The sequence below is a fragment of the Lolium rigidum genome, chromosome 6 (assembly GCF_022539505.1).
Source record: "Lolium rigidum isolate FL_2022 chromosome 6, APGP_CSIRO_Lrig_0.1, whole genome shotgun sequence".
Classification (NCBI taxonomy): Eukaryota; Viridiplantae; Streptophyta; class Magnoliopsida; order Poales; family Poaceae; genus Lolium; species Lolium rigidum.
Genome location: NC_061513.1, coordinates 175514169 through 175534134, shown reverse-complemented (window position 1 = coordinate 175534134; position 19966 = coordinate 175514169). Strand labels below are relative to the sequence as shown.

General features: G+C 46.7%; 2 protein-coding genes across 2 annotated transcripts; one reads left to right on the top strand and one right to left on the bottom strand.

The window, feature by feature from the left end:
* Nucleotides 1–4710: 4710 nt before the first annotated feature.
* Nucleotides 4711–8620, bottom strand: LOC124667654 (protein PIGMENT DEFECTIVE 338, chloroplastic-like). Its single transcript, XM_047204916.1, has 8 exons — nt 8024–8620; nt 7814–7888; nt 7635–7706; nt 7448–7528; nt 6609–6706; nt 5358–5483; nt 5151–5199; nt 4711–5063 (listed from the first exon to the last, which is right to left on the bottom strand). The coding sequence occupies exons 1-8, from the start codon at nt 8597–8599 to the stop codon at nt 4866–4868; spliced, it is 1275 nt and encodes a 424-aa protein (XP_047060872.1). The 5' UTR covers nt 8600–8620; the 3' UTR covers nt 4711–4865.
* Nucleotides 8621–8738: 118 nt separating this feature from the next.
* LOC124665850 lies at nt 8739–15028 on the top strand. The gene is made up of 2 exons (XM_047203218.1): nt 8739–8990; nt 14719–15028. The coding sequence occupies exons 1-2, from the start codon at nt 8868–8870 to the stop codon at nt 14824–14826; spliced, it is 231 nt and encodes a 76-aa protein (XP_047059174.1). The 5' UTR covers nt 8739–8867; the 3' UTR covers nt 14827–15028.
* Nucleotides 15029–19966: the final 4938 nt, after the last annotated feature.

Below are 19966 nucleotides of genomic sequence, written 5' to 3'. Positions count from 1 at the left end.
TCAAGCAGATGACAGCTATAATTCAGTTCACTCATAAGCCATCATCTATACTAGTGATTACTCTACCAGTTATATCTTCTGTTCATGTGGAACATTTTTTAGCTATCAGGTTAGAGCAATGACAATAGTGTAGTTGGTAGCCAGTTATAACAGTTTGCCATATCATCTATAGTCAACTTATGGTTAGCATGTACAATAGCAAGTTATAAAATTGGTAAACACTCTATATCAGGGTCTGATGGGAATCGACTCGTCGGACGGATTGGTTGCCGTGGATCTATATGGCATCGCTCGGCCCGCAGCAGATTCCTTCCGAGGTCAAAGAAAAAAAAAACAGCCTCGTTAATTACTTTCTTTTAACCCCACACGATACCCCATATTTCTCCCTAATTGTAGCTCCCATTGCTTCTCCCCAAAATCTCACATCCCAAATCCGCCGCCGCCGCTGCATGCTCCACCCTTCCGCCATTGATCTGCGGCTCTTCCCAACACCACGCCTGCCCATCCCGCCTACGACCTGCGCCTCCTCGTGGATCAACAGCTCGCCCGCATCACCGTTCTACAGCGCCCACGCGATGGCCCTGCCCGTCCTTCCGCGCCGGCGGCGTCGTCGTCAGCTGTTAGGCACCGATTGTGGCCATCTCCATCGTCCTTACCCTTCGGATCCGATCAAGCAGCATTGAAGGCTTCCATCACCGCGGGCGAAGGCGGCAAGCTGCGTCTTTCACCTGCGACAGCGGCAGCGTGACTTCTCCTCTAAGGTAGCCATATGCCATTTCCAGCCTCTAAATATGTACATCTTTTCTGAATTTTTTGTTTACTCTCGCACGATACTTGTACATCTGAAAGTTTGTTCCAATTGTATTGAAAATGGTTTCAATACATAGAAAGATACTGCCAGAATTTAGAGTGAATGGAATTTCTGAGTACCACTCATTTATCAAAACTTTCAAGATTAAAGCTCAAATCCCTACAGTCGAATTGATGGATTTGTTAGGGAAACACACCAGCATTGCTAGTAATTATGTTTCTCATTCATGTAGTTATTGTACAGAAGCTTTGGTGCAAACAATTTTAGCCATGCTTTTTTTTTTCTTACTGATGTCTGTCATAGAGAATATTTGCTGCAACCATGCTTCTTACTTTTTCATATATTTTTCTGTTGTAGATAATATTTGGTGCAAGTGCAACCACTTTGTGACATGTGGTTCTTATATGCAGATGGACTGTATATCCATGCTTCTTGATTTAGTTAGTATATATGTTTCTGTGGCAGTACTTTTTTCGTCGAACCATTGCATCATGCTTCATATTTATCATATATGATGCGAAGAGCTAGCGCCATCTGTTGTGTGAATTATTCTTTCGCCATTAATTCATACTTCGCGTGTGCTTCTACATACTGTTTGTTATGCTCTACTAGCATGAGATTTATGCTTCCAGAAGTCCATGCTTCCCAGACATTATACATTAATAACAATGCAATGGGTTACCACATGTCAGAATTGGTGGCCACCATAGTATCATCAAAGCATTTTTTTTCCGTACATGCTTCTACTGCACATACCATTTTCTTCATACAATGTTGACCATGCTTCTATGTTTCTCAAATAGGTTTCTCATGTATAGCACAATATCTCCGACATGGAAGCCCAGTGTGTAGTGAAAGCATGACTTGAAGCTGGAACTACTGGACCAATACGTGTCGCCTAGGACTATGATGCGTTCCCGGGCATGGTGAAGGTTGCAACATAATGAACCGCGTCAACCTAGTTGTTTGAACAATGTAAATATGTATGAAAACTATATTCCCCTAATTATGAAGCAAGTGATACAAACAATGTAACATGTTTGGGTATCGATTATAATATTTTTTTCATAGAAGCAAACTCCAGTTCTGTAGGAAGCAATATGGGGCGACATTAGAAACAAAATATGCTTCAAAAGGAAGCAAACTGTATCAATATTTTCGTTAAACTGAAGCACATTCTTCACCAACAAAAAATTCAGCTGTGTTTGAATCACTCTTGAGTTTCATATGAAGCAAAGTGGGGTATCATTGGAAACATATTGTGCTTCATAAGAAAATAAACTATATGCTATTTTCAAATTGATGCAATGGAGAATAGAAGCATGCTTGCATGGAAGCAACTGAGCTATTCCCTATTTCATTAGAAGCATTTGATTACTTTTTAATCTTGATTGTTTGAAAAAAAAATTATGTTGTTGGAAGCATTTATCCTTGTGGATAGAATACATATTTATTTGTGGAAGCATTTTTTTGGTAGATGGAAACGATTCTCCATTTCATTGGAAGCATTTCTCTAGTTCAGAAACAATATTCTGATGCAACTAAAAAATCCGCTACCTTTTGTCGGTCTCCTCCCCCGTGGTCTCTCCTCTCAGCCGCCGCCGCCCTAACCCTAGCCGCATCCAGTTCATCCTCCTCCATAGATTGGTTCCCCCTCCTCCGGTCGGCTTCGCCGGCGTCAGGAGGAGTGGGGAACCCGATCTATGCGTGGAGTTTTGAATAAAAGTATTGTTTTCATTAGATTATGTTAGGATTTTGATAGCCGCCTTCTTGTTGGTTTCCCCTCAATGGAGATGGCATCGTATGCAATAAGTGATCTTCGGCCTTTCGTTCGGCGACGAGATCTTCTTCCCGGCGTCAATGGTGGTGTTGAACAATCACAATTTTCTAGGTATGGGTCTTCGGATCTTGCTTCGCCAGATCGATTTTGGATCTTTTGTCGTTGTTGCCGCGAGGAGGATTATCCTCGCAGTTTTTGTCCCGGCTGCTATGTCCTCGACAATGGTGATTCGTACTCTCGGCTCTCCATCGACGACGACAAAGCTAGTTGGTTATTATTCCCCGATATACTCGGTGTTGGTACTCTTGCCGATGTTGTATGACTTCTTTAATGGTTGCGTGCGTGCACGCAGTCTTGGCATTGCGGCTCAAAAAATTATGGGAGAACTTTCGTCGGTATCTACAGGTCTATGGTTCGTTATGTATCTTTGGCTGCCTTCACAAGAGTACAAGATTGTGTTGTGGAAGAAGAAAGAAATTGAAGACCTCGAAGATTTGTTACTATCTTTTAGACTTTATTTTGTAATCGTTGGAGTCAGTTCATGTATCTCTACCATGTACTATTTATTACTATGAATATATGTGGTATTGATTGTCAAAAAAAAAAAATCCGCTACCTTAGATTTTTTTTTGGATGCATCGGTAGCAAATTTCATTCACGGAGAAGCAAATTCTTCAGTGTATGGAAACATGATTTTTATGAAAATATAATTTCACATTAGAAATAATAAACGTTTCCATACTGGAGGAAGCAAATTTTGTTTCGTAGGAAGCAGACTACTATCGTAATTAGTCCTCAAATTCTGGCATAATTGGGTTCCTAAAATAAATTCCGGCATTTCGTAGGAAGCAAACTACTATCGTAATTAGTCCTCAAATTCTAGCATAATTGGGTTCCTAAAATAAATTTCGGCATAATTGGGTTCCTAAATTCAAGAATGAATAGTGCTTAATAGAAGCAATTATGGAAATGTTTGTAATTAAAGATATGCATGCCACGTTGACCAACTCCGGAAATTAAGGGAATGCACGTCATCTTTTATATGGAAGCAAATCACGGAAATTGATGACTCCTCGTGCATCTTTTCACGCTATCAATCCAACGCTGCAGGGAGATCCCATCGTACGTCCGATAAAATGCTAGGGATCGGCATCCGATCGCTAGCGGTGCCCTATAAAATTGTAGTGCTTTTACAATACATGGTCTACCTTTTACTCTCACATAGAGCCTACTTTTCTTCTCTCTCCTCCAACTAAGCAAATATATACTTAGAACCATCAAGAGTTCTTTAATGAATCTGCTGCTTGATCTAGATGTTTGCAACCGTAGCAAGTCCAGAATTCTTCCAACTGAGCTCTGTTTTCAATGGGACCCAGGTATAATGGTGAATTCTCTTATGGATGCAATGTTAGGTTTACTTGCATCGGCCATACCTTGAAGCACTCAGTGAAGTAGGCAAGTGGTTAATGCCATGGGATCCAGGTGATGTCCACAACAACACCTTGACTTCAAGGCTAACTCAATCCATAGGTTTGGAGAGACCTTGGGATCCATGCATTATCACAATCCATGATACTGTCAGTTGCACCATCCTTATAAGAGTTGGAATGACTTCTGAAACATGATCAACAAGATTTCATGGTTGCTAAGAAGATCTATAAGTAGGCTTTTCCTTCAGACCGTGTTGCAACCTAACCAAGCTATTGCTTGGGGGCAAGCAATGTTTCTTGGACGCGGTAATGTCATGACAACACATATGGATGCATTGGGCCTACTCGCCTTGGGCCTTGGGACAGCCTTGCCTGAGGAGGATGGATGCGTGGAGTATATACATGGGAGGAGCTGCACAAGGAACACCATCGAACAAGTCTGATGAAAGGAATAGAACTCCGAATTCTCCTCATCAAGCCTCACGTCGACAATCATATCAGCAAGGGGCTGGTGTGACGTCAAGGTACACCACAAGTTTTGCCATGAATTCAACTTGGACCACACAAAAAAACTCAGTCCTATCAGAAAACAAAGGTTCTTGTTGTTGGCGTTATATGGGTTGATGCTGCCTGTCCATGCTAAGAAAGCCTGTCCTTGTTTGGTTATGGAAGGTGCTGTACATGTGCACTCAGCAAGAGCCATTACTATGATTTTATTTCAGGCCATGAAATGAAGATCGACCTTAATATGTTTGTGTCTAAGGTGCTTACATACATTCTGCTCTTCAACATGAACCAAATTCTCTTCACAACATCCAATGCGTGAAATGTACAATATTTGTAACTATGTTTGATCATTTTTCTCACCAGGCTTGCCATGCATCAGAAATTTGAACCATTTCCAGTTTGCATACAGTGTAGCCTCCTTATCAAATGGAATAGTTTCCCCTTGAAGGTCATAATCTAATTCAATGTTCTGGGAGATGACTGGAAGCTGCTCCCGATACCTCTTTGCCATTTCCTCAGCTTCAGAGAACACCTTCTGCAGTAGCATAAGAAAAATGGTATAAGAAAAGATACATAGGACATAAATTGTCAAAGGAAAATAAATTGCAGTTCAGTCTCTCACCTCCTTGTCTGAGAGAAATAAGCCAGGAGCACTCTCAAGGTCTGCTATGCTGTAATTAAGTAGCAAAGTAAATTTAAGGAGTTCACCATATCTGACCACAAAATATCACTACAAACTACAAATAAATAATTTAGTTAGCTGGTACTATTGCGATGTTTTCAAACTGTTGCTGATAACTGAACAAGTCCAATGCACTGCAAGGTATACCTGAGAGCAATTTTGTCTGAAACATTCGACTTGATCACCAGAACTTTCACCTCATCGTTTACATTTAAGATGTCACTTACTGACAAGACCTGGCCTCGACTAATGTTGGAGATGTGTAGTAAGCCACTGCATAAGAGTAGTTGAATACACACTATTATTACATTCCAAAGATATAAGGCACCATCTTATTAGCTTATGATTGGCTGCACAACAAGGTTTTAAATCGGGGTTCCCGGTCCTGTTGCGGTGAGAGGCAGAGGAGGAAAAAGCTTCCACGATTTCAATGTGATACCCCAGAAGCTATAATACACGTCACAATTTACCATACAACATGCATCTTTTGTTTATTAAGTATCAACTATATGTAATAAATATGTCAAAAAATTATTGTGCATGCTGCAATCAGAAAGTTGCAATTGATATAAATTAAGAGCATTTAGAGTTTCACTAATACTTCTTTGCATTGGAACGAAATTAATTACACATCAAATATGAGAATGGACAAGAGTAAAGAAAAACACAACTCATCTTCAGCAAAGAGAAATTGGAATGGCTGTCAGAAATGTTGTTTCTGTGATGCAAATGAAACAGTAGATCACATTTTTCTTTCATGTCCTTTTGCAAAACTTATTTGGCGCATGATATTTTTTACTTATAATATTCCACCACCTGCAAATATTACCAATATGTTTGGTAATTGGTTGAATGGTGTGCAAAAAATGGACAAAGCTCGCATTCGTATTGGCGTCTCAGCTATTTGTTGGTCTATATGGACATGCCGGAATGATATGATTTTTAACGGACAAAAGGGAACTAATTTTTTGCAGGTTATTCTTCGGGCTGTGCATTGGATACAGTTATGGGTGTATCTACTCCCGGAGGACCAGCGGGAACTTATGGCTCCTGGGTGCAACCGGCTCCTAACGGTTACACAGGACTGCTGTTTCCAGGCTATTGGGTGGCGTAATACTAGGAGAATTCAAGATGGATAGTTTCTTGTTGCTTTTCATCTTTCGCTGGTTGATACATGTCTCAACTTTAGCATTTCAATGATTATAAGAATTATGAATGTTTGATACTTTGTTTTAAATAAATGCTGTGTGCATCTATTGATGCAGAGGCCGGGGCAAGGCTCCCATATCTAAAAAAGGTAGCAAGAGTAAAAGAAAAACACAACTCATCTTCAAAAATTCAAAGGTAACTGATACATGCAGAGAAACAGGAATCTACTTGCAGCCATTCATCTCGTACCTTCTGTTGGTCCCACTTATCCCAACTTGTGCACCATATGGAAAAATCTTGCGTACACTCCCTTGTAGAAGAGCTCCTTCTTTAAGATATGTCATTTCCTGACAATTGGGTGTTCACTGTTCAGTATATTACTATTCATTGTTGGTATATGTCCAATAGTGTTATTAGAATTTGCAGTGAAATGGAAATAGACATGCTAAATCTACTTGTGCACCAAATGCAAGACCTATGGCATGATAACTAACTAAGCTTGGAACAAGAAGAAGGTCCAGAGCTCATGTCCCTGATTTATAGTTCTCGAGTATGCAACTGAATTACATTGACAATTGATGTGAACCTGATGCAATTGACTATTCAGTAGGAATGACAGCAGGGACATTCCCCAATTGGTACAACTTTCTACCCCCCAACCCTAGTTAGCAAACAGGCGGAGTTTCTCTCTTGCCCCAACCAGGGATTTAGCGAGGTTCAGAATAGCTACACCCATAAGTACTACAGAGTCACAACCAAGCAAGGGTAGTGAAATACAAAAAAAAATTGTTAGGAGGCATTTGAGCTCTGGCATTTTGCTAGTTGTTTTCTACAATTTACAGCTATAAGAACTACAAACAGATCAGAGTTTGAAATACACACTTCCATAATAATTATCCATCCGCTAACTATTATAAGGTGTATTAGTTTTTTTCGGAAATACATGTATCTAGACGCTTTTCAGTGTGTAGGTTCACTCATTTTGGTCCGTATCTCGTCCACACTGAAATATCTAAAACATCTTATAATAGTGAACAGAGGGAGTAGCTAAAAATTTCTAGCTTGCGAAGAAAAGTCAGTGCACAAACCCATGCTTTCTTCTCACTAATTATGAGGTCATTAGTCTCCTCATCCAGCCTTATAACGCAAACACGTATGCTGCGACCAACCTGTTTGCAGAGGCAGCCAATTACTTCAATGAAGAATGAGTAAAAAGCTTCCAATTTCTTCTAGTTAACAACGATGGCCAGGCACAAATATTTGATTATTCCTTACTTTGCTTTTCAAGTCTGTAAACGTATTTGTCCTGTCCATGAGCTCAAATTTTGGAAGGAATGCTCTCAGCCCCTGAAATGAAGTAGAAGCAAATCTTAGACCTGATCTGAAACACTGCAATTGTACAGCTATTGATAACTAGAGACACTAAAAATGAAAGAAACCAATTTCTTTATTACCTCAATTCTTGTAAGAAGTCCCCCAGTATTCCACTCGTAAATTTTGACCTCAATCGGCTCGTCAAGTTGCATAATCTGTCTAACCAAGACCACATTGTATCAGTGTCTCATGCTGTTCAGATCCTCACAAGAGCAAGGGAGCTGTGCACTCAAACTCATGAGTGTCAGAAGACATCAGATGGAAATGGACATTGCGAGGAGGACAAAAACCTGCCTGGCCCGGTGCCATGCGAGGCGTCGAAAGAGCCGCCTCGCGGACAGCAGAGGCCGGCCGCTCAGCGTGCGGCCGAGCACCTCCGCGAACACCACCGTGCCGGGCGCTACCAGCGTCCTTGTCCTGCGCTTCTGCTCATCCACGGCGGAGGCCGCGACGACGCCTACGCTCCCCGGCCGAGGCGGAGATGCTTCATCACCTACGGTGGGGAGCTCGGCGCGGCAAAGCGGGAGGAGCTCCTTGGTGAGGAGCGTGGCGAGGCGGTCGGCGCCGACGGCGACGTCGAGGCGGGCCTCGGTGCCGGAGACGACGACCCCGACGGCGTAGTCTCCCGACTTCGGGTCGTAGTGCCCGCCCACGCTTTCCGTGTCCTTCTGGCCGGCGTTGAGGAGGCGGACGAAGCCGGCGGAGAGAGCGGCGTCGACCTGAGCGGAGGCAACGGGTCGGGCCCGGGCCAGGGTATGGGCCTGCCTTGGTGCGAGGGCTCTGGCGACGTGGTGGAAGAGCTGCGGCTTGGGGAGCGCGGGAGGCGGCGAGACGGGAGGGAGGAGGCGGCAAGATGGCGGCGGCATCTTGCCGGTGGCGTGGTGTGGCCGTCGCGTCGCGTCCAGGCGGTTACTTTATCCGGTTAAATTAACTTTTGTTTTTCCCTCCTCGATTGGAATTTGTTTCCTCCAATTATTATATCTCGAACAGGTGGGCTGGGCTGGGCCGAATGGTCCGAGGCCCAGCTCGTATCCGCTCTTTGCCATCGAGCAGCAGGCAAATCGTCAATCGTCGGAGCTGTCTGTCGTCTTCGTCTCCGGCGAGCAAATCGGCGAGGAGGGAAGAAGGGGCAGGATGGGTTACCTCTGGCGGGTCAGGCTCTCGTCGTTCTTGGCCGGCGCGGCGACGGCTTCAGCGGCGGGGTTCTTCCTCCTCTACAAAGACCACCTCGTCGCCCGCGCCGCCATCACCCAACAGGTCAGACCCCTTCCCTGCACCGCCCCCTGGCCTTTTATTAAGCGACTGTAGCGGGGTTAATACAGTGCGACACCCCCAGTTGCACTTGTTAGGTAAATTCGCTAAAATCTGATTTCGATGTACCCAATTTTTAGGGTCCATGGAATAGTAGTAAATTTGGTTGGCTCCCAATAGCATTTTGAATCAGTGATGAATCGTGATCTGGTCTGTATGCGGCGTCTGGTTAAATCACTAACTATCTGCTGCTAGGTTAATTTGTTTTGTTTCACTTCTCGATCAAATGTCCATTTTAATACCCGCCTAATTGAAATGAATGAGTGAGTCAGTGAAATCACGGTCTGGTCAAGGTAGATGCGGATCAAGAACTCGACTAGAAGAGCCACCAGGATCCTACAATCGATGTACATCAGCGGACAGTCGGTGCAACTTGTCAGAAGATGACTGTTCGAGTTGCTTGCCGCTAGGGTGTGTGAACCAAAGCTCTAAACAGAGGGTCTTACATGGATCCCCTGGCAATGTGAGCGATCAACTTTCCACACAGCTCACTTGATCATCATGCTTTCGCCACTGAGCACCCATTGGATACACGTATACATCCCAGGGAAGAAACGGCCTGAGGAACCAGTTCACACCAGCTTGTGCAACATGCTTGCCAACTATAGGACCAATCGAACACAGGAAGATCATAGAAGATGTAGTTTCAGCTGAAAACCCTGTTGCTTCTTCGATCCTGTTAACCATCACAACCAACAACTTGAGATGGAGCTCTTGGAGAATTGGAGTACCCATTGTTTTGTCCATGGCAACATCAGCTAGTGTAAGTTATGGCACAGGGAACATCCTGGCTTGGCGTATGTGTTGCAATATGTCCAGACCCCATGTGACGGTGAGCTCAAACCGCAGACCAGCCTGGTAGCAACATCAATGCAATTACCCATATAGGAAAACACATTCATTGGCCAACCAATAATCTTTGTATTGTTGTTTTCCATATAGGTTGTAGCTCATTGAGTTGATTTGCTAACCCAACAGCTCACCTTTTGCAAAATAGAACCATTCTTCTCGTGACCAAACCAAGAAAAAAAGGTAGGCAATTCTTGCATAGGAAATATAGGCAATGTACTGGGGTTTCCACTCTGTGATGCTTGCCCAGACAATACTGGTATTTTTCTCATGAGCTTGCAGAGCAACGCTGCCCACACATAGCATATTCCCATGTTAAGGCTTTGCATGCGATGATTTGAATGAACATGCCTTCCTGGAGCAAGAAATGGTCTGCATTTCTGCACAATATCCTTGCCCTCACAGTATCAACCAAATTCATTGCAACCAACTCAGATAATACCCCTTCTCTAATCAGCTGGTTGGGAACACCTGAATTCCAAGGTAAAGTGATCTATACGCTGAGTATAGACTAGACTTGATTACCTGCAGAGTATCGTTGTTTCCTGGACTGATACTATGCCTGGGACTCAGAGTAAATGACAAAAAACTACCACAATTGTGCCGGTCGTGACACGGAACTACCAAATGGACAGCGTTTGTCACATGACTACCAGTTTTGTGGCATGTTCGTGACGAAGAGCACTGATTTTGCTATTTACGCGTATTAAACCGTTTTCTGACAGTCGGGACCCACTGTCAGGTCCTACGTGGCAAAAGCAGATGACTTTTTTCCGCTAATTTTACAGAAAACCCCCTATCTACTTTTCCTAAAAAGCAATCAAGTACCAATGTACTTCTTCCTCATCGTGCTGGGAGGCTGCCTCGGATGGCCAGCGCTCGCCAGCAACCGCGTACGAGAATCTCCGCCGGCCAGCGCTCGCCGGCAAGCGCACACGAGCTCTCCGACGGCCAGCTCTCTCTGTGCTCCAGCAGTGGCGGCAGCGAGGGCAAGCGGCGGCGGCGGGGACGACGAGCAGCGGGCGGCGCCTCTGTCGCCGCGTGCGGCAGGCCATCTCTAGCTCCTCTTCGGCCCCCTCCTCACCCCACGGCCTCCGCCGTCCTCTCCTTCTCCCTCTGACTCCCTCCAACATCGTCTCCTTCTCCCGCACGCGGTGCCTGCCCAGCGCCGGCGGCCGCCGTTATCCGCCAGCTAGCGCTTACAGAGGCAGCGGGGAAAAGGGGGAGGGGCGAGCGGGGCTGCAGCGGGCGCCGTCGGGCAGAGCTCTTCTAGCCGTCGAACCGGCGGCGGTTGTGAAGGATTGGGTGGCGGCGCTGCATCCCAGGTAGGAGGGAGCTGGATGACTGTGGACTGGACGGCGGCGCTGCATCCCGGCGACGGCGTACTGGCGCACCGGCGGCGGTGTACTGGCGCACCGGCGGCAGCTGACGCGCGTGGCGGCACGGCAGATCGGCGAGTAGGCGCGCGGCGGCGCACATACGCGTGGCGGGCATGCGCGCGACGCGTGAGGTGGGCATGCGCACGGCGAGCGGCGGCGGGCATACGCGTGGCGCGCGGTGGACAAGCGAGCACGCGCACGGCTGCGGACAAGCGAGCACGCGCACGGGAGGCATGCGCGCGGCCGCGGCGCGCCGGCATACAGGCGAGCTGGCGAGCGGCGGCGGGCATGGTGGACAGACGAGCAGCGGCAGGCATGCGCGAGGTGCACAGCTGCGGACATGCACGCGGCCGGCAGGCAAGCACGCGTGCGGCGGACAGGCGAGCAGCGGCATGCGCCTGGCGGCCATGCGTGCATGCGAGCAAGCGCGGCAGCAGTTGAGGATTTCTATTTTCTACGTTTATCTTTCTTTATTTTTTATATGAGGAACTGGACCTGGTGTGACATAAAATATATTCTAAGGTTATATTTGTAAACTGGAACTATCAGTTAGGTTTTTATCTGCCACGTAGGACCTGACAGTGGGTCCTGACTGTCAGAAAACGGTTTAATACGCGTAAATAGCAAAATCAGTGCTCTTCGTCACGAACATGCCCCAAAACTGGTAGTCATGTGACAAACGCTGTCTATTTGGTAGTTCCGTGTCACGACCGGCACAATTGTGGTAGTTTTTTGTCATTTACTCTGGGACTCAACACACCTTGCCTCCATGGTGTCAAATGTAAATTACCAGGCATGTCGCGGTCATGCCAATGCTGACGGAGCTGAAGGAACTCAGACTGCCGGGATGCACTTCCTCTAATACTTGGTGCGCTTGCGTAGATCTTCCCTACGAGCCAACTCCAGATGGCCTGTCGGTCTTGCATATGCCTACACTCAGGTGGTCTGCGAGTGTCACGATGGTTGTTGTCCATGTCCGAGAAGCTGATTCCAGCACCTGTTCAGCAGGTGGCATTGATGCGTGCGGCGGTGAGGTAGATGATCTGCACACACCCTCCACCCCTCCCGGATTTCGGCTTGGTCAAAGCAGGTAGTGGCAGGCTGGCAGCAGCCAGAGCAGGGGGTTGTGCTCATGTTTTCTTCTGGTATATGAAGGCGAGGTTGACGTCGAAGCTTCTGGTGTACGCGAAGACACTGGCAGGAACCGTGCCTCCATGTGTCGTGTAGCTCATGGACGATGCCTTCCGGAGAGACCATGGTGGCGGGTGATCCAGCAGTAGTCTGGGATGATCCGGAAGGTACAATAGCGCACGAACAATCAAGGGAGACCATGCCCACAGTGATGTAGACTAGGCTGGATGTTGCTGACGTCTTGTGCAGCTGGACTGCTTCAAGTTTGGTAGGTACTGTTGAGTCGCCCATGTTGCTGGGAACAATTACAGCAATGTCGGTTTGCCCAAGCATTTCGTCAAGCCCCTCACGTGCAGGAAGGAGCGGTGCCTTCTCTTGCACCAAAATCATCATGCTGCTTGTCGTGGTTGCAGGCAGCGGTGCAGCTGCAGTACCGATGGACTCCAAGCCTGCCATGAGGGTATTCGTGTCTCACTTGGCTCTCATGCCGTCGCTGTCGATGGCGGGGACATCTGTCGAACAAGTTGGTGGGCGTAGGCATGTCTGGCTTGTGGATGCCTACCTGCTGGGTGGTCCAGGGTGGCAAGCTCTCACAGATCCAGGGCTGACCATGGAAACAATGCCCGACTGCGCAGACGAGCCCACAGCCTCAACGATGCCGGCACCGGGTCTGAAACCCAACGTCGAACCATTGGCGGGCACCGCATGGTCTGGGCTGCTGGTGTAACTTGTCGCCGCTGTCCGCGAGTTCTTGGTTGACTTCTGAGCCCATAGGATGCACCGGAAGGCCACTCATCATGGCTAGAATCTTCTGGCACAGTACAATGCATCGATCGAAAGGATCCATGGCGGTGGAGAACAGGGTGGTTGGCTCTGTTACCAAATGTTATGCCCCAGCTATACTCCCAATTTGCAGTGGCTATACAAGAGGAAGCAAGAGGAATTTTCGGAGTAATAGGGGTAGTTGGGAGGGAGGATAGGTTTACAGTGAGGAGAGGTTTCAGAAAGAGAGAAAGATATATGACTTCAGAGAGTTCATCTTCGTCGCCTTCCTCTGCTCCAGGGCTTGCCTTTTTTATAGCTGCACGCCTGCCAGCTTGGGCCATCGACAAGCCCAAAGTCCATCGCAGCCCATATCGCAGTACAGTCCGTTGACACTTTATATACTGAATCTGCATATATTTGTTCCGTATTCTAAGGTCATCCACAAAGGGAGAGTTAGTTGGCTATCCAGGTCATCTTAGTGTCTGGAGTAATATAACTACTATAGGTTGGGTATTAAGCTGACTCTGTAAAAAGAGTTAGCACTAAATGTGATGGCCTACAAAGGCAAGTCAGTTCTATTCTCTCTCTCCTCCACATCTACAATTATCCACGTGGCAGGATGAAGAGTCACCTAATCTCGTACCTTTGTAGATGCCCTAACCTATTTGCTGTGTCACATGTTTGTTATCAAAATATGAACCATATATGGTTGTGGCCGTATTTAAGCAATTATCGCGTCGGAGATAGCATGCTAATCTTGGTACTTTCCTGTGGCGTTTATGGCATTTGATATCTTGTACTAGACCATTGAACTAGTTGCTAAGGTTAGTCGGGCTTTCATCACAGCTTCACAAAGATGATAAACCTTACATTGTTTAGCAACATATCTGATGGGGTGTCACAAATTCCCAACTAGGGATTTTCACAAAGGGGGTTAATGTGAAGGGGCTCCTGTGGTTTCAGTAATGGTAGTTGAACATGAATTTATTTTTACACTTATTTTTCTTACAGGAATAAATATTTAAATAAGTAAAATTAACCATGCCATTCTGCTTTGTGGACTTGATTCTCTTATGGGGTAGTTCTGCTGTTTTTTCTCAAACAATCACCAAGTGCGCACCATTTTGTATTCGGAGAAGCCGTACAGTGAGTAGGAAAAAAGAAAGAGAGCCAGAAAAACTAACAAAGCTATTAAAAAGCAAGAACAAGACGGAAAACCAAAACCAGAAAACAAAGAACCCCAAACTGTACAGCTAACCTGCTGATCAAGGGAGCTGGTCAAGTGGTATAGAATGGGGTACTTCTTGTTGTTATGATGTTTCTGCTTTATGTTGCAAATTATGATGTTTCAACCATGTGATGAGTTAGCTACTTGTACGTAACTACCTATGTTGTGTCTTGTGAGGATTGGGAAATTGAGCATTACGAGGATACATGTACATCACTGCTCATGAGACAGAACATCTTAAATACTTTGAATCAAAAGTACCATGGGACCTACTTTGCTAGTTTGCTGAATAGTAGCTGAGATTTTATGTGTTCACTTCCAGGTGGAGGACGTCAAGAGGATTTCTGAAAAGCACTATGAAACCCTGAATCATCGGATCATAGCAATGGAAAAGAGAGAAGAATCAGCTAATAAAGAGGCTTCTGATTAGCTATGCACATTGAGTGCATATGATGGTAATCAATCTGCCAATGTGTTTGTGGTTGCTGCATGAGTTTAACTAAAGCATTTGAGCTCTACATTTTGTTGTTCAAATTGTTATGAATCTTCAATGTCATCTTCATGGCTTTGTGAGATGAGCAGAGATCAATAAACAACATTTTTGTCGTTAACAAGCCAGCCTATCTTGTTTATGTTGGCGATATGTCTTTCATTAATATGTTCTCATTTGATATAGCAAGATTGCACACAGTTTTGGTCTGTGTGTTAGTTTTGAGCATTTCATCAGCTTTCCTGTGGATTTTATCAAACATTCGTGACGGTGAAATCCCGAGCATGTTCTCACGTGATGCCATGAACTTGTGCAAATGATTATTTGTTTTTGATAAGTATGATTGATACTCCCTCTGTCCTTAAAAAAGTGGACATATAGCTCAAACGTTTGTCCATAAAAGAGTGTACATCTATCTTTCCAATGCACATTAAAGTACCAAATTTTTTTTATCTCTCATCGCACGGTAATCAAACACAATAATATTTAGCATATATTCTTCTTGTTTTCTACATGCACTTAGCTTATTGGAGGTGGAAGAATTAAAGAAGATAGCTTATTAGAGGTGGAAGAATTAAAGAAGAGTGGGATGTTGGTTTGCATCTTTCTAATATATTTTTCTTCATAATTTATCTTTAAAAAAATCCGCATATACACTTATTTGTAGACGGAGTAGTATGTTTTAAGTATTGGACGATTGGTTCTATTTTTTTGTTTGTATAACAGTTGTTTAGTTGCTCATCCAGGTATACCACATGGTTTGGACGATTGGTTCTATGCCATATGAAAGACGGCATGTCTTGTATTTTTGCGTGGAGCAATTATTTAAACCTTTATCACTGTCCAGTTTTTCAATAGCAGATAAGGTATGAATGATGATGAGGGCTAGCCAAAAGCATGTTACGGGTGATTCTATTGGGCGGTCGACCGCTGAAACCTTGCAGCACGGTCACTTTCTAACTAAGTTTTATTTTCCAGATTTTTCAAAATGAAAAAATATGGAATCGGACGTTTGTTTCATTCCTCGCTCGTTCCTTCCCTTTCCGCTCATCCTTTTCCTCTTTTCCTGTCCGTTTACTTTGATCAATTCCCTTTCCCCGCTGTATATATCCCTTTTGCTCGTGAACTTTTACAATTTCCTTTTTGGGACAGCAAAATTTCAGGGCACAAAAAAGGGAAAGGAATAGCATGAACTAAAAAAATCCATTTGCAACAAGAATGAACTACCACTTTCAACATGAACTAAAGTACTCCGTAAGTTATTTTTTGTACAGTTCCATTATTCCGATGAAAATTACAAAGTCTGAAAACTAAAAAAAAAAATAGCAGGATTTCAGAACAAAATGAACTTGCACTTTCATCATGAATATAAACGGCTGCATATTTTGCACTATTCCCTTTTATGCCTCTGGCATATTTGAACTACTACCTGCAAAATAGATATTTTCAAAGGAGAAAAAAAATCCCAATTCCAATTTTGGGACTGGAAGTTTAGGGTAAAAAAATGGGTGGGACGTGGCATAAACAAAAAATCTCACTTTCAACAAGGATACCATCAATCGGATTTTGTGAATGAACAATCACTGCAAAGATCAAGGATAAAATTTTATACATTAGATTAACTCTAATAAATATAAGTAATCAGAGATTGTGTCATATAAAAATGGCAACACTGAACTATGCTAATAGCAAAGAACGAAGATTCCCAAAACGATAATATATTGATACTACTTGTGTCCAAAGAACTATACCCCAGCCCCAGGTATGCAGAGGGTACCAAATCATTAAAATGTATATCTCCAAACTTATTTGGGATGCAGATAGAGATTGAAATATTGCAGTTGAGAACATAGTACCATAACTCAACGATGTTCTAGTATCATTACTACATATAAGAGATAACCTCTGATTGCAAACAAACCAATGTAGACATTCTCTATAACTGGTGACTACTCCATGTATAAGACATTCTGTAACTCGCACAGTTTACTCCTTCCAGTTACACCCTTGTGTCATGTACTCATGTTTAAGGGTTGCAATAAATATTCAAACAATAGAAAATTGATTGTGTAAGAGAAAACTATGGCATAGATAACAAGTAACATACCGCAATCATCCTCGATTCGATGTCCCCGTGTCCAGATTTAACAAATCCAGTAACACCTTGTCACAGAACCTTGTAGTCCTGATGATAGACAAGACGCGGCGCATGATCATGGAAAATTTGCACAACCAAAAAGCCAAAGCCCCAAGGAAACTATGCCTCCTAGTACCCAACCTTCAGCGACATTAGAGTTTTGCTTTGCATGTACAAGGCCTTTGGCCAGCCTGGTCGCCTTTGCGTTGCACCAATTTTGCTTTCTTTTTCAGGGGTGCAGCCTCATTGTCGAAAAAAAATACTGTAAACCACACTAGGAAAATCAGTCTCAATATCATTCTTGGACCCAACAAGATTTTTTTTGGTCTTTTATAGACCCATGTTATTTCAAAAGATTCAACAGTAGTAGGACACCGAAAAGCGTAACCAAAAGATTCTTGACTTGACCCTATGGCGACTGAGCCCCCCGTGGCTTCCTTCCCTTGTCCCTCTCCTCAGGGCATCTCCAACCGCGCGACCCAAACGGACGCGCTGGGCCGTCCGTTTTGGACCGTTTGCGTGGCCGAACGGACACCCGGACAGCGGCCCGCGTCCGCGTGTCCGTTTGGGTCGCACGCTGCGCTCAACGCGCGGACGCAGCGCATTGGTAATAAAATAAAACAGAAATGAAAATAAAAAAGGAAAAGAACAAAACATAAATTTAAACTAGTTGGTCATTAAACTTAGCCCTATTTTGGGCAAATTTTACACAAAAGAAAGCCATATATGGCTTTAAACTAAAAAAGCAAACCCTAGCCAGGGTTTGCGAGCACGCGGTGGCCGCCGGCATACTACCCCCAGTAGTACTCGTCATCGTCGGCGTCGATGACGAGCGACGCCGCCCGGCGGCGACGCGCTGTTCCGGCTCGACACGCCGGAGGGCACCGGGGACTCCGGCCGGGGTCCCATCGCGCCCTTTCCCGGGCGGAGTGCGCGTTCGGCGGGCTCGCCGGCCTGCGCAGCCGTGCCCTCCGCGCGGACTCTCCGTCGGAGCTGCTCCTCCGCCCTGCGTGGCCGAGCGCTCCTCCTCCGCCGGGCGCGCGGCCCGGCGCTCCTCCTCCCGGAGCGCCGCCCGACGCGTAGCCTCCTCCCCGACGGCGCGCCGGCTCGAGGAAGGCCCACGCGTCCGCCTCGGGCGTCCTCCCGGGCCTTCCCGGCCGCCTCCTCCGGCGCGGAGGTGCGCGGCGTCTCGGCGAGGAGCGGCCATTTGGCCAGCTCGTCGAGGTCCTCGCTGCTCGCGGGACGCCGCGAGCGCCGCCTGCAGCTCCGGGTCGTTCTCCTCCTCCTGGGGCTGCGGCTGCGGCTGCGGCTGGGGCTGGGGCGCGGGCTCGTTGATGTAGAGGCCGCCGGGGCGGCGGCCAGCCCGCCTAGCAGCTGTGCCTGGCTGCGCGCGAGGCCGCGCCGTCGCGGATGTGAAGCACGTGCGCCGCCGCGCATCGTGCTCCACCTCGAACCACAAGTCCCAGTTGGGACTTGCGTCGCCGTACGCGGGGTCCTGCCGGAGGTCCGCCGGCAGCCTGAGCGCGGCGCCTCCGGATCTCGGCGTAGCGGGCGCGGCCTCGACGCCGGGATGGGCGGCACCGGAACCCGATCCGGGCTCGAGTGCCAGCCGTGGGGAGGTGCACGTCCCCCCACGGCATTGGGACGCCGGCGTCCCAGAACATCCGCGCCACCGCTACGGTGACGTAGATCCGGTCGCGTCCGGGCGTCGCCGGCGGCCCCATGGCGAACGGCGCCGGCGCGACCGGCCGGCCGCTGCCGGCCTCGTGGTCGTTGGCGGATGGCGAGAACTCGCGCTCGGGGCCATGGCGGCGCGGAAGCTTCGAGCTCGCGCGTGCGGCCGGAGTGGAAAGTGGGGACCTGGATAGGGACGGTCCCCTTCCCCGATCCACATTTAATAGGACCGGGGCACCGACGAGTGGGCCAGCCACGCGGACAGGGCGGACACGCGAGGACGCCGCGTGCCATCCGCGGCCACGCAAACCCGGCCCAGATTTGGGCCGGGTTTGCGTCGTTCCGGACGCCGCGGCCGTCCGCTTTTGCGGTGCGTCCCCGCGTTGGGCCGGTTTTTGTCCGGCTGGACCCATCCGGACGCGCGGGCGCGGGATGGGTCGCCCCGTTGGAGATGCCCTCAGATCCCGTCACCGGCCTCCCTCTCCCCTGCCGCCGCCGGCCGAGGGAGGTCTGGTCTTGTATAGGTAGTCCTAGTTCTTTTAGGCCCTATTTGTTTGGGCTGCAGCTTTTGAAAAGCAGCTGTAGCTGTTGAGCTGTGGAAAAGCAGCTGTAGGAAGCAGCTGTGAGAAGCAGTGATTTGATGTTTGGTAGGAGTGCTGTGGATGGCTGCTGTTGCTGGTAAGAAGGATGAAATGTCTGAAATGCCCCTAAATGCTGATGAACTTCTATAAATGCCGATTTGAGACGAATTAGCTAATTCTGAGTGTTTGTAACATAATTGTCATGTTTAAGGATTGAATTATGTCGATTTAAATACGATATTAGCAAAATAAGTTTTCTAGACACAATGTTTGGAATTGATATAGATCGTTTCTTTACATCCATCCACGAAGTATATCGGTATTGTTGGTACCAAATATTGTTGAATTTTGGGTAAATATACCATATACATACACCAACAAATGTGTAGCATATCCGTATAGATGTGTCATACACTATCCTACACACAGTTCTATACTCACATATCTCAAAATTTCATTGCATCCAATACACATCACCAAATAAATTTGGAATCATCCATGTACAGAAAATCAAAAAAAAATCAAAAAAGGAGAATTGGTGGGGCTGCCGGTGCCGGAAATGAACTTGATCCCGGTGAGCTTGCAGTGGCGCCCTGGGCCGAATCCAGCGGTACAGAATGAGGGAGGGGATCGTGAATTGGTCAGGAGCGAGGAGGACTCGCGTCGGACGAGGAAGGGAGAAGCGGCG

What these genes read in the sequence shown, in the direction of transcription:
- LOC124667654 (XM_047204916.1), bottom strand. Translation starts at nt 8,599, where the DNA reads ATGCCGCCGCCATCTTGCCGCCTCCTCCCTCCCGTCTCGCCGCCTCCC. An exon ending in GACTTCTTACAAGAATTGAG is followed by an intron (nt 7,707 to 7,813) that starts GTAATAAAGAAA and finishes ACTTCATTTCAG; the next exon opens with GGGCTGAGAGCATTCCTTCC. An exon ending in TATTTCTCTCAGACAAGGAG is followed by an intron (nt 5,064 to 5,150) that starts GTGAGAGACTGA and finishes ATGCTACTGCAG; the next exon opens with AAGGTGTTCTCTGAAGCTGA.
- LOC124665850 (XM_047203218.1), top strand. Translation starts at nt 8,868, where the DNA reads ATGGGTTACCTCTGGCGGGTCAGGCTCTCGTCGTTCTTGGCCGGCGCG. An exon ending in GCGCCGCCATCACCCAACAG is followed by an intron (nt 8,991 to 14,718) that starts GTCAGACCCCTT and finishes GTTCACTTCCAG; the next exon opens with GTGGAGGACGTCAAGAGGAT.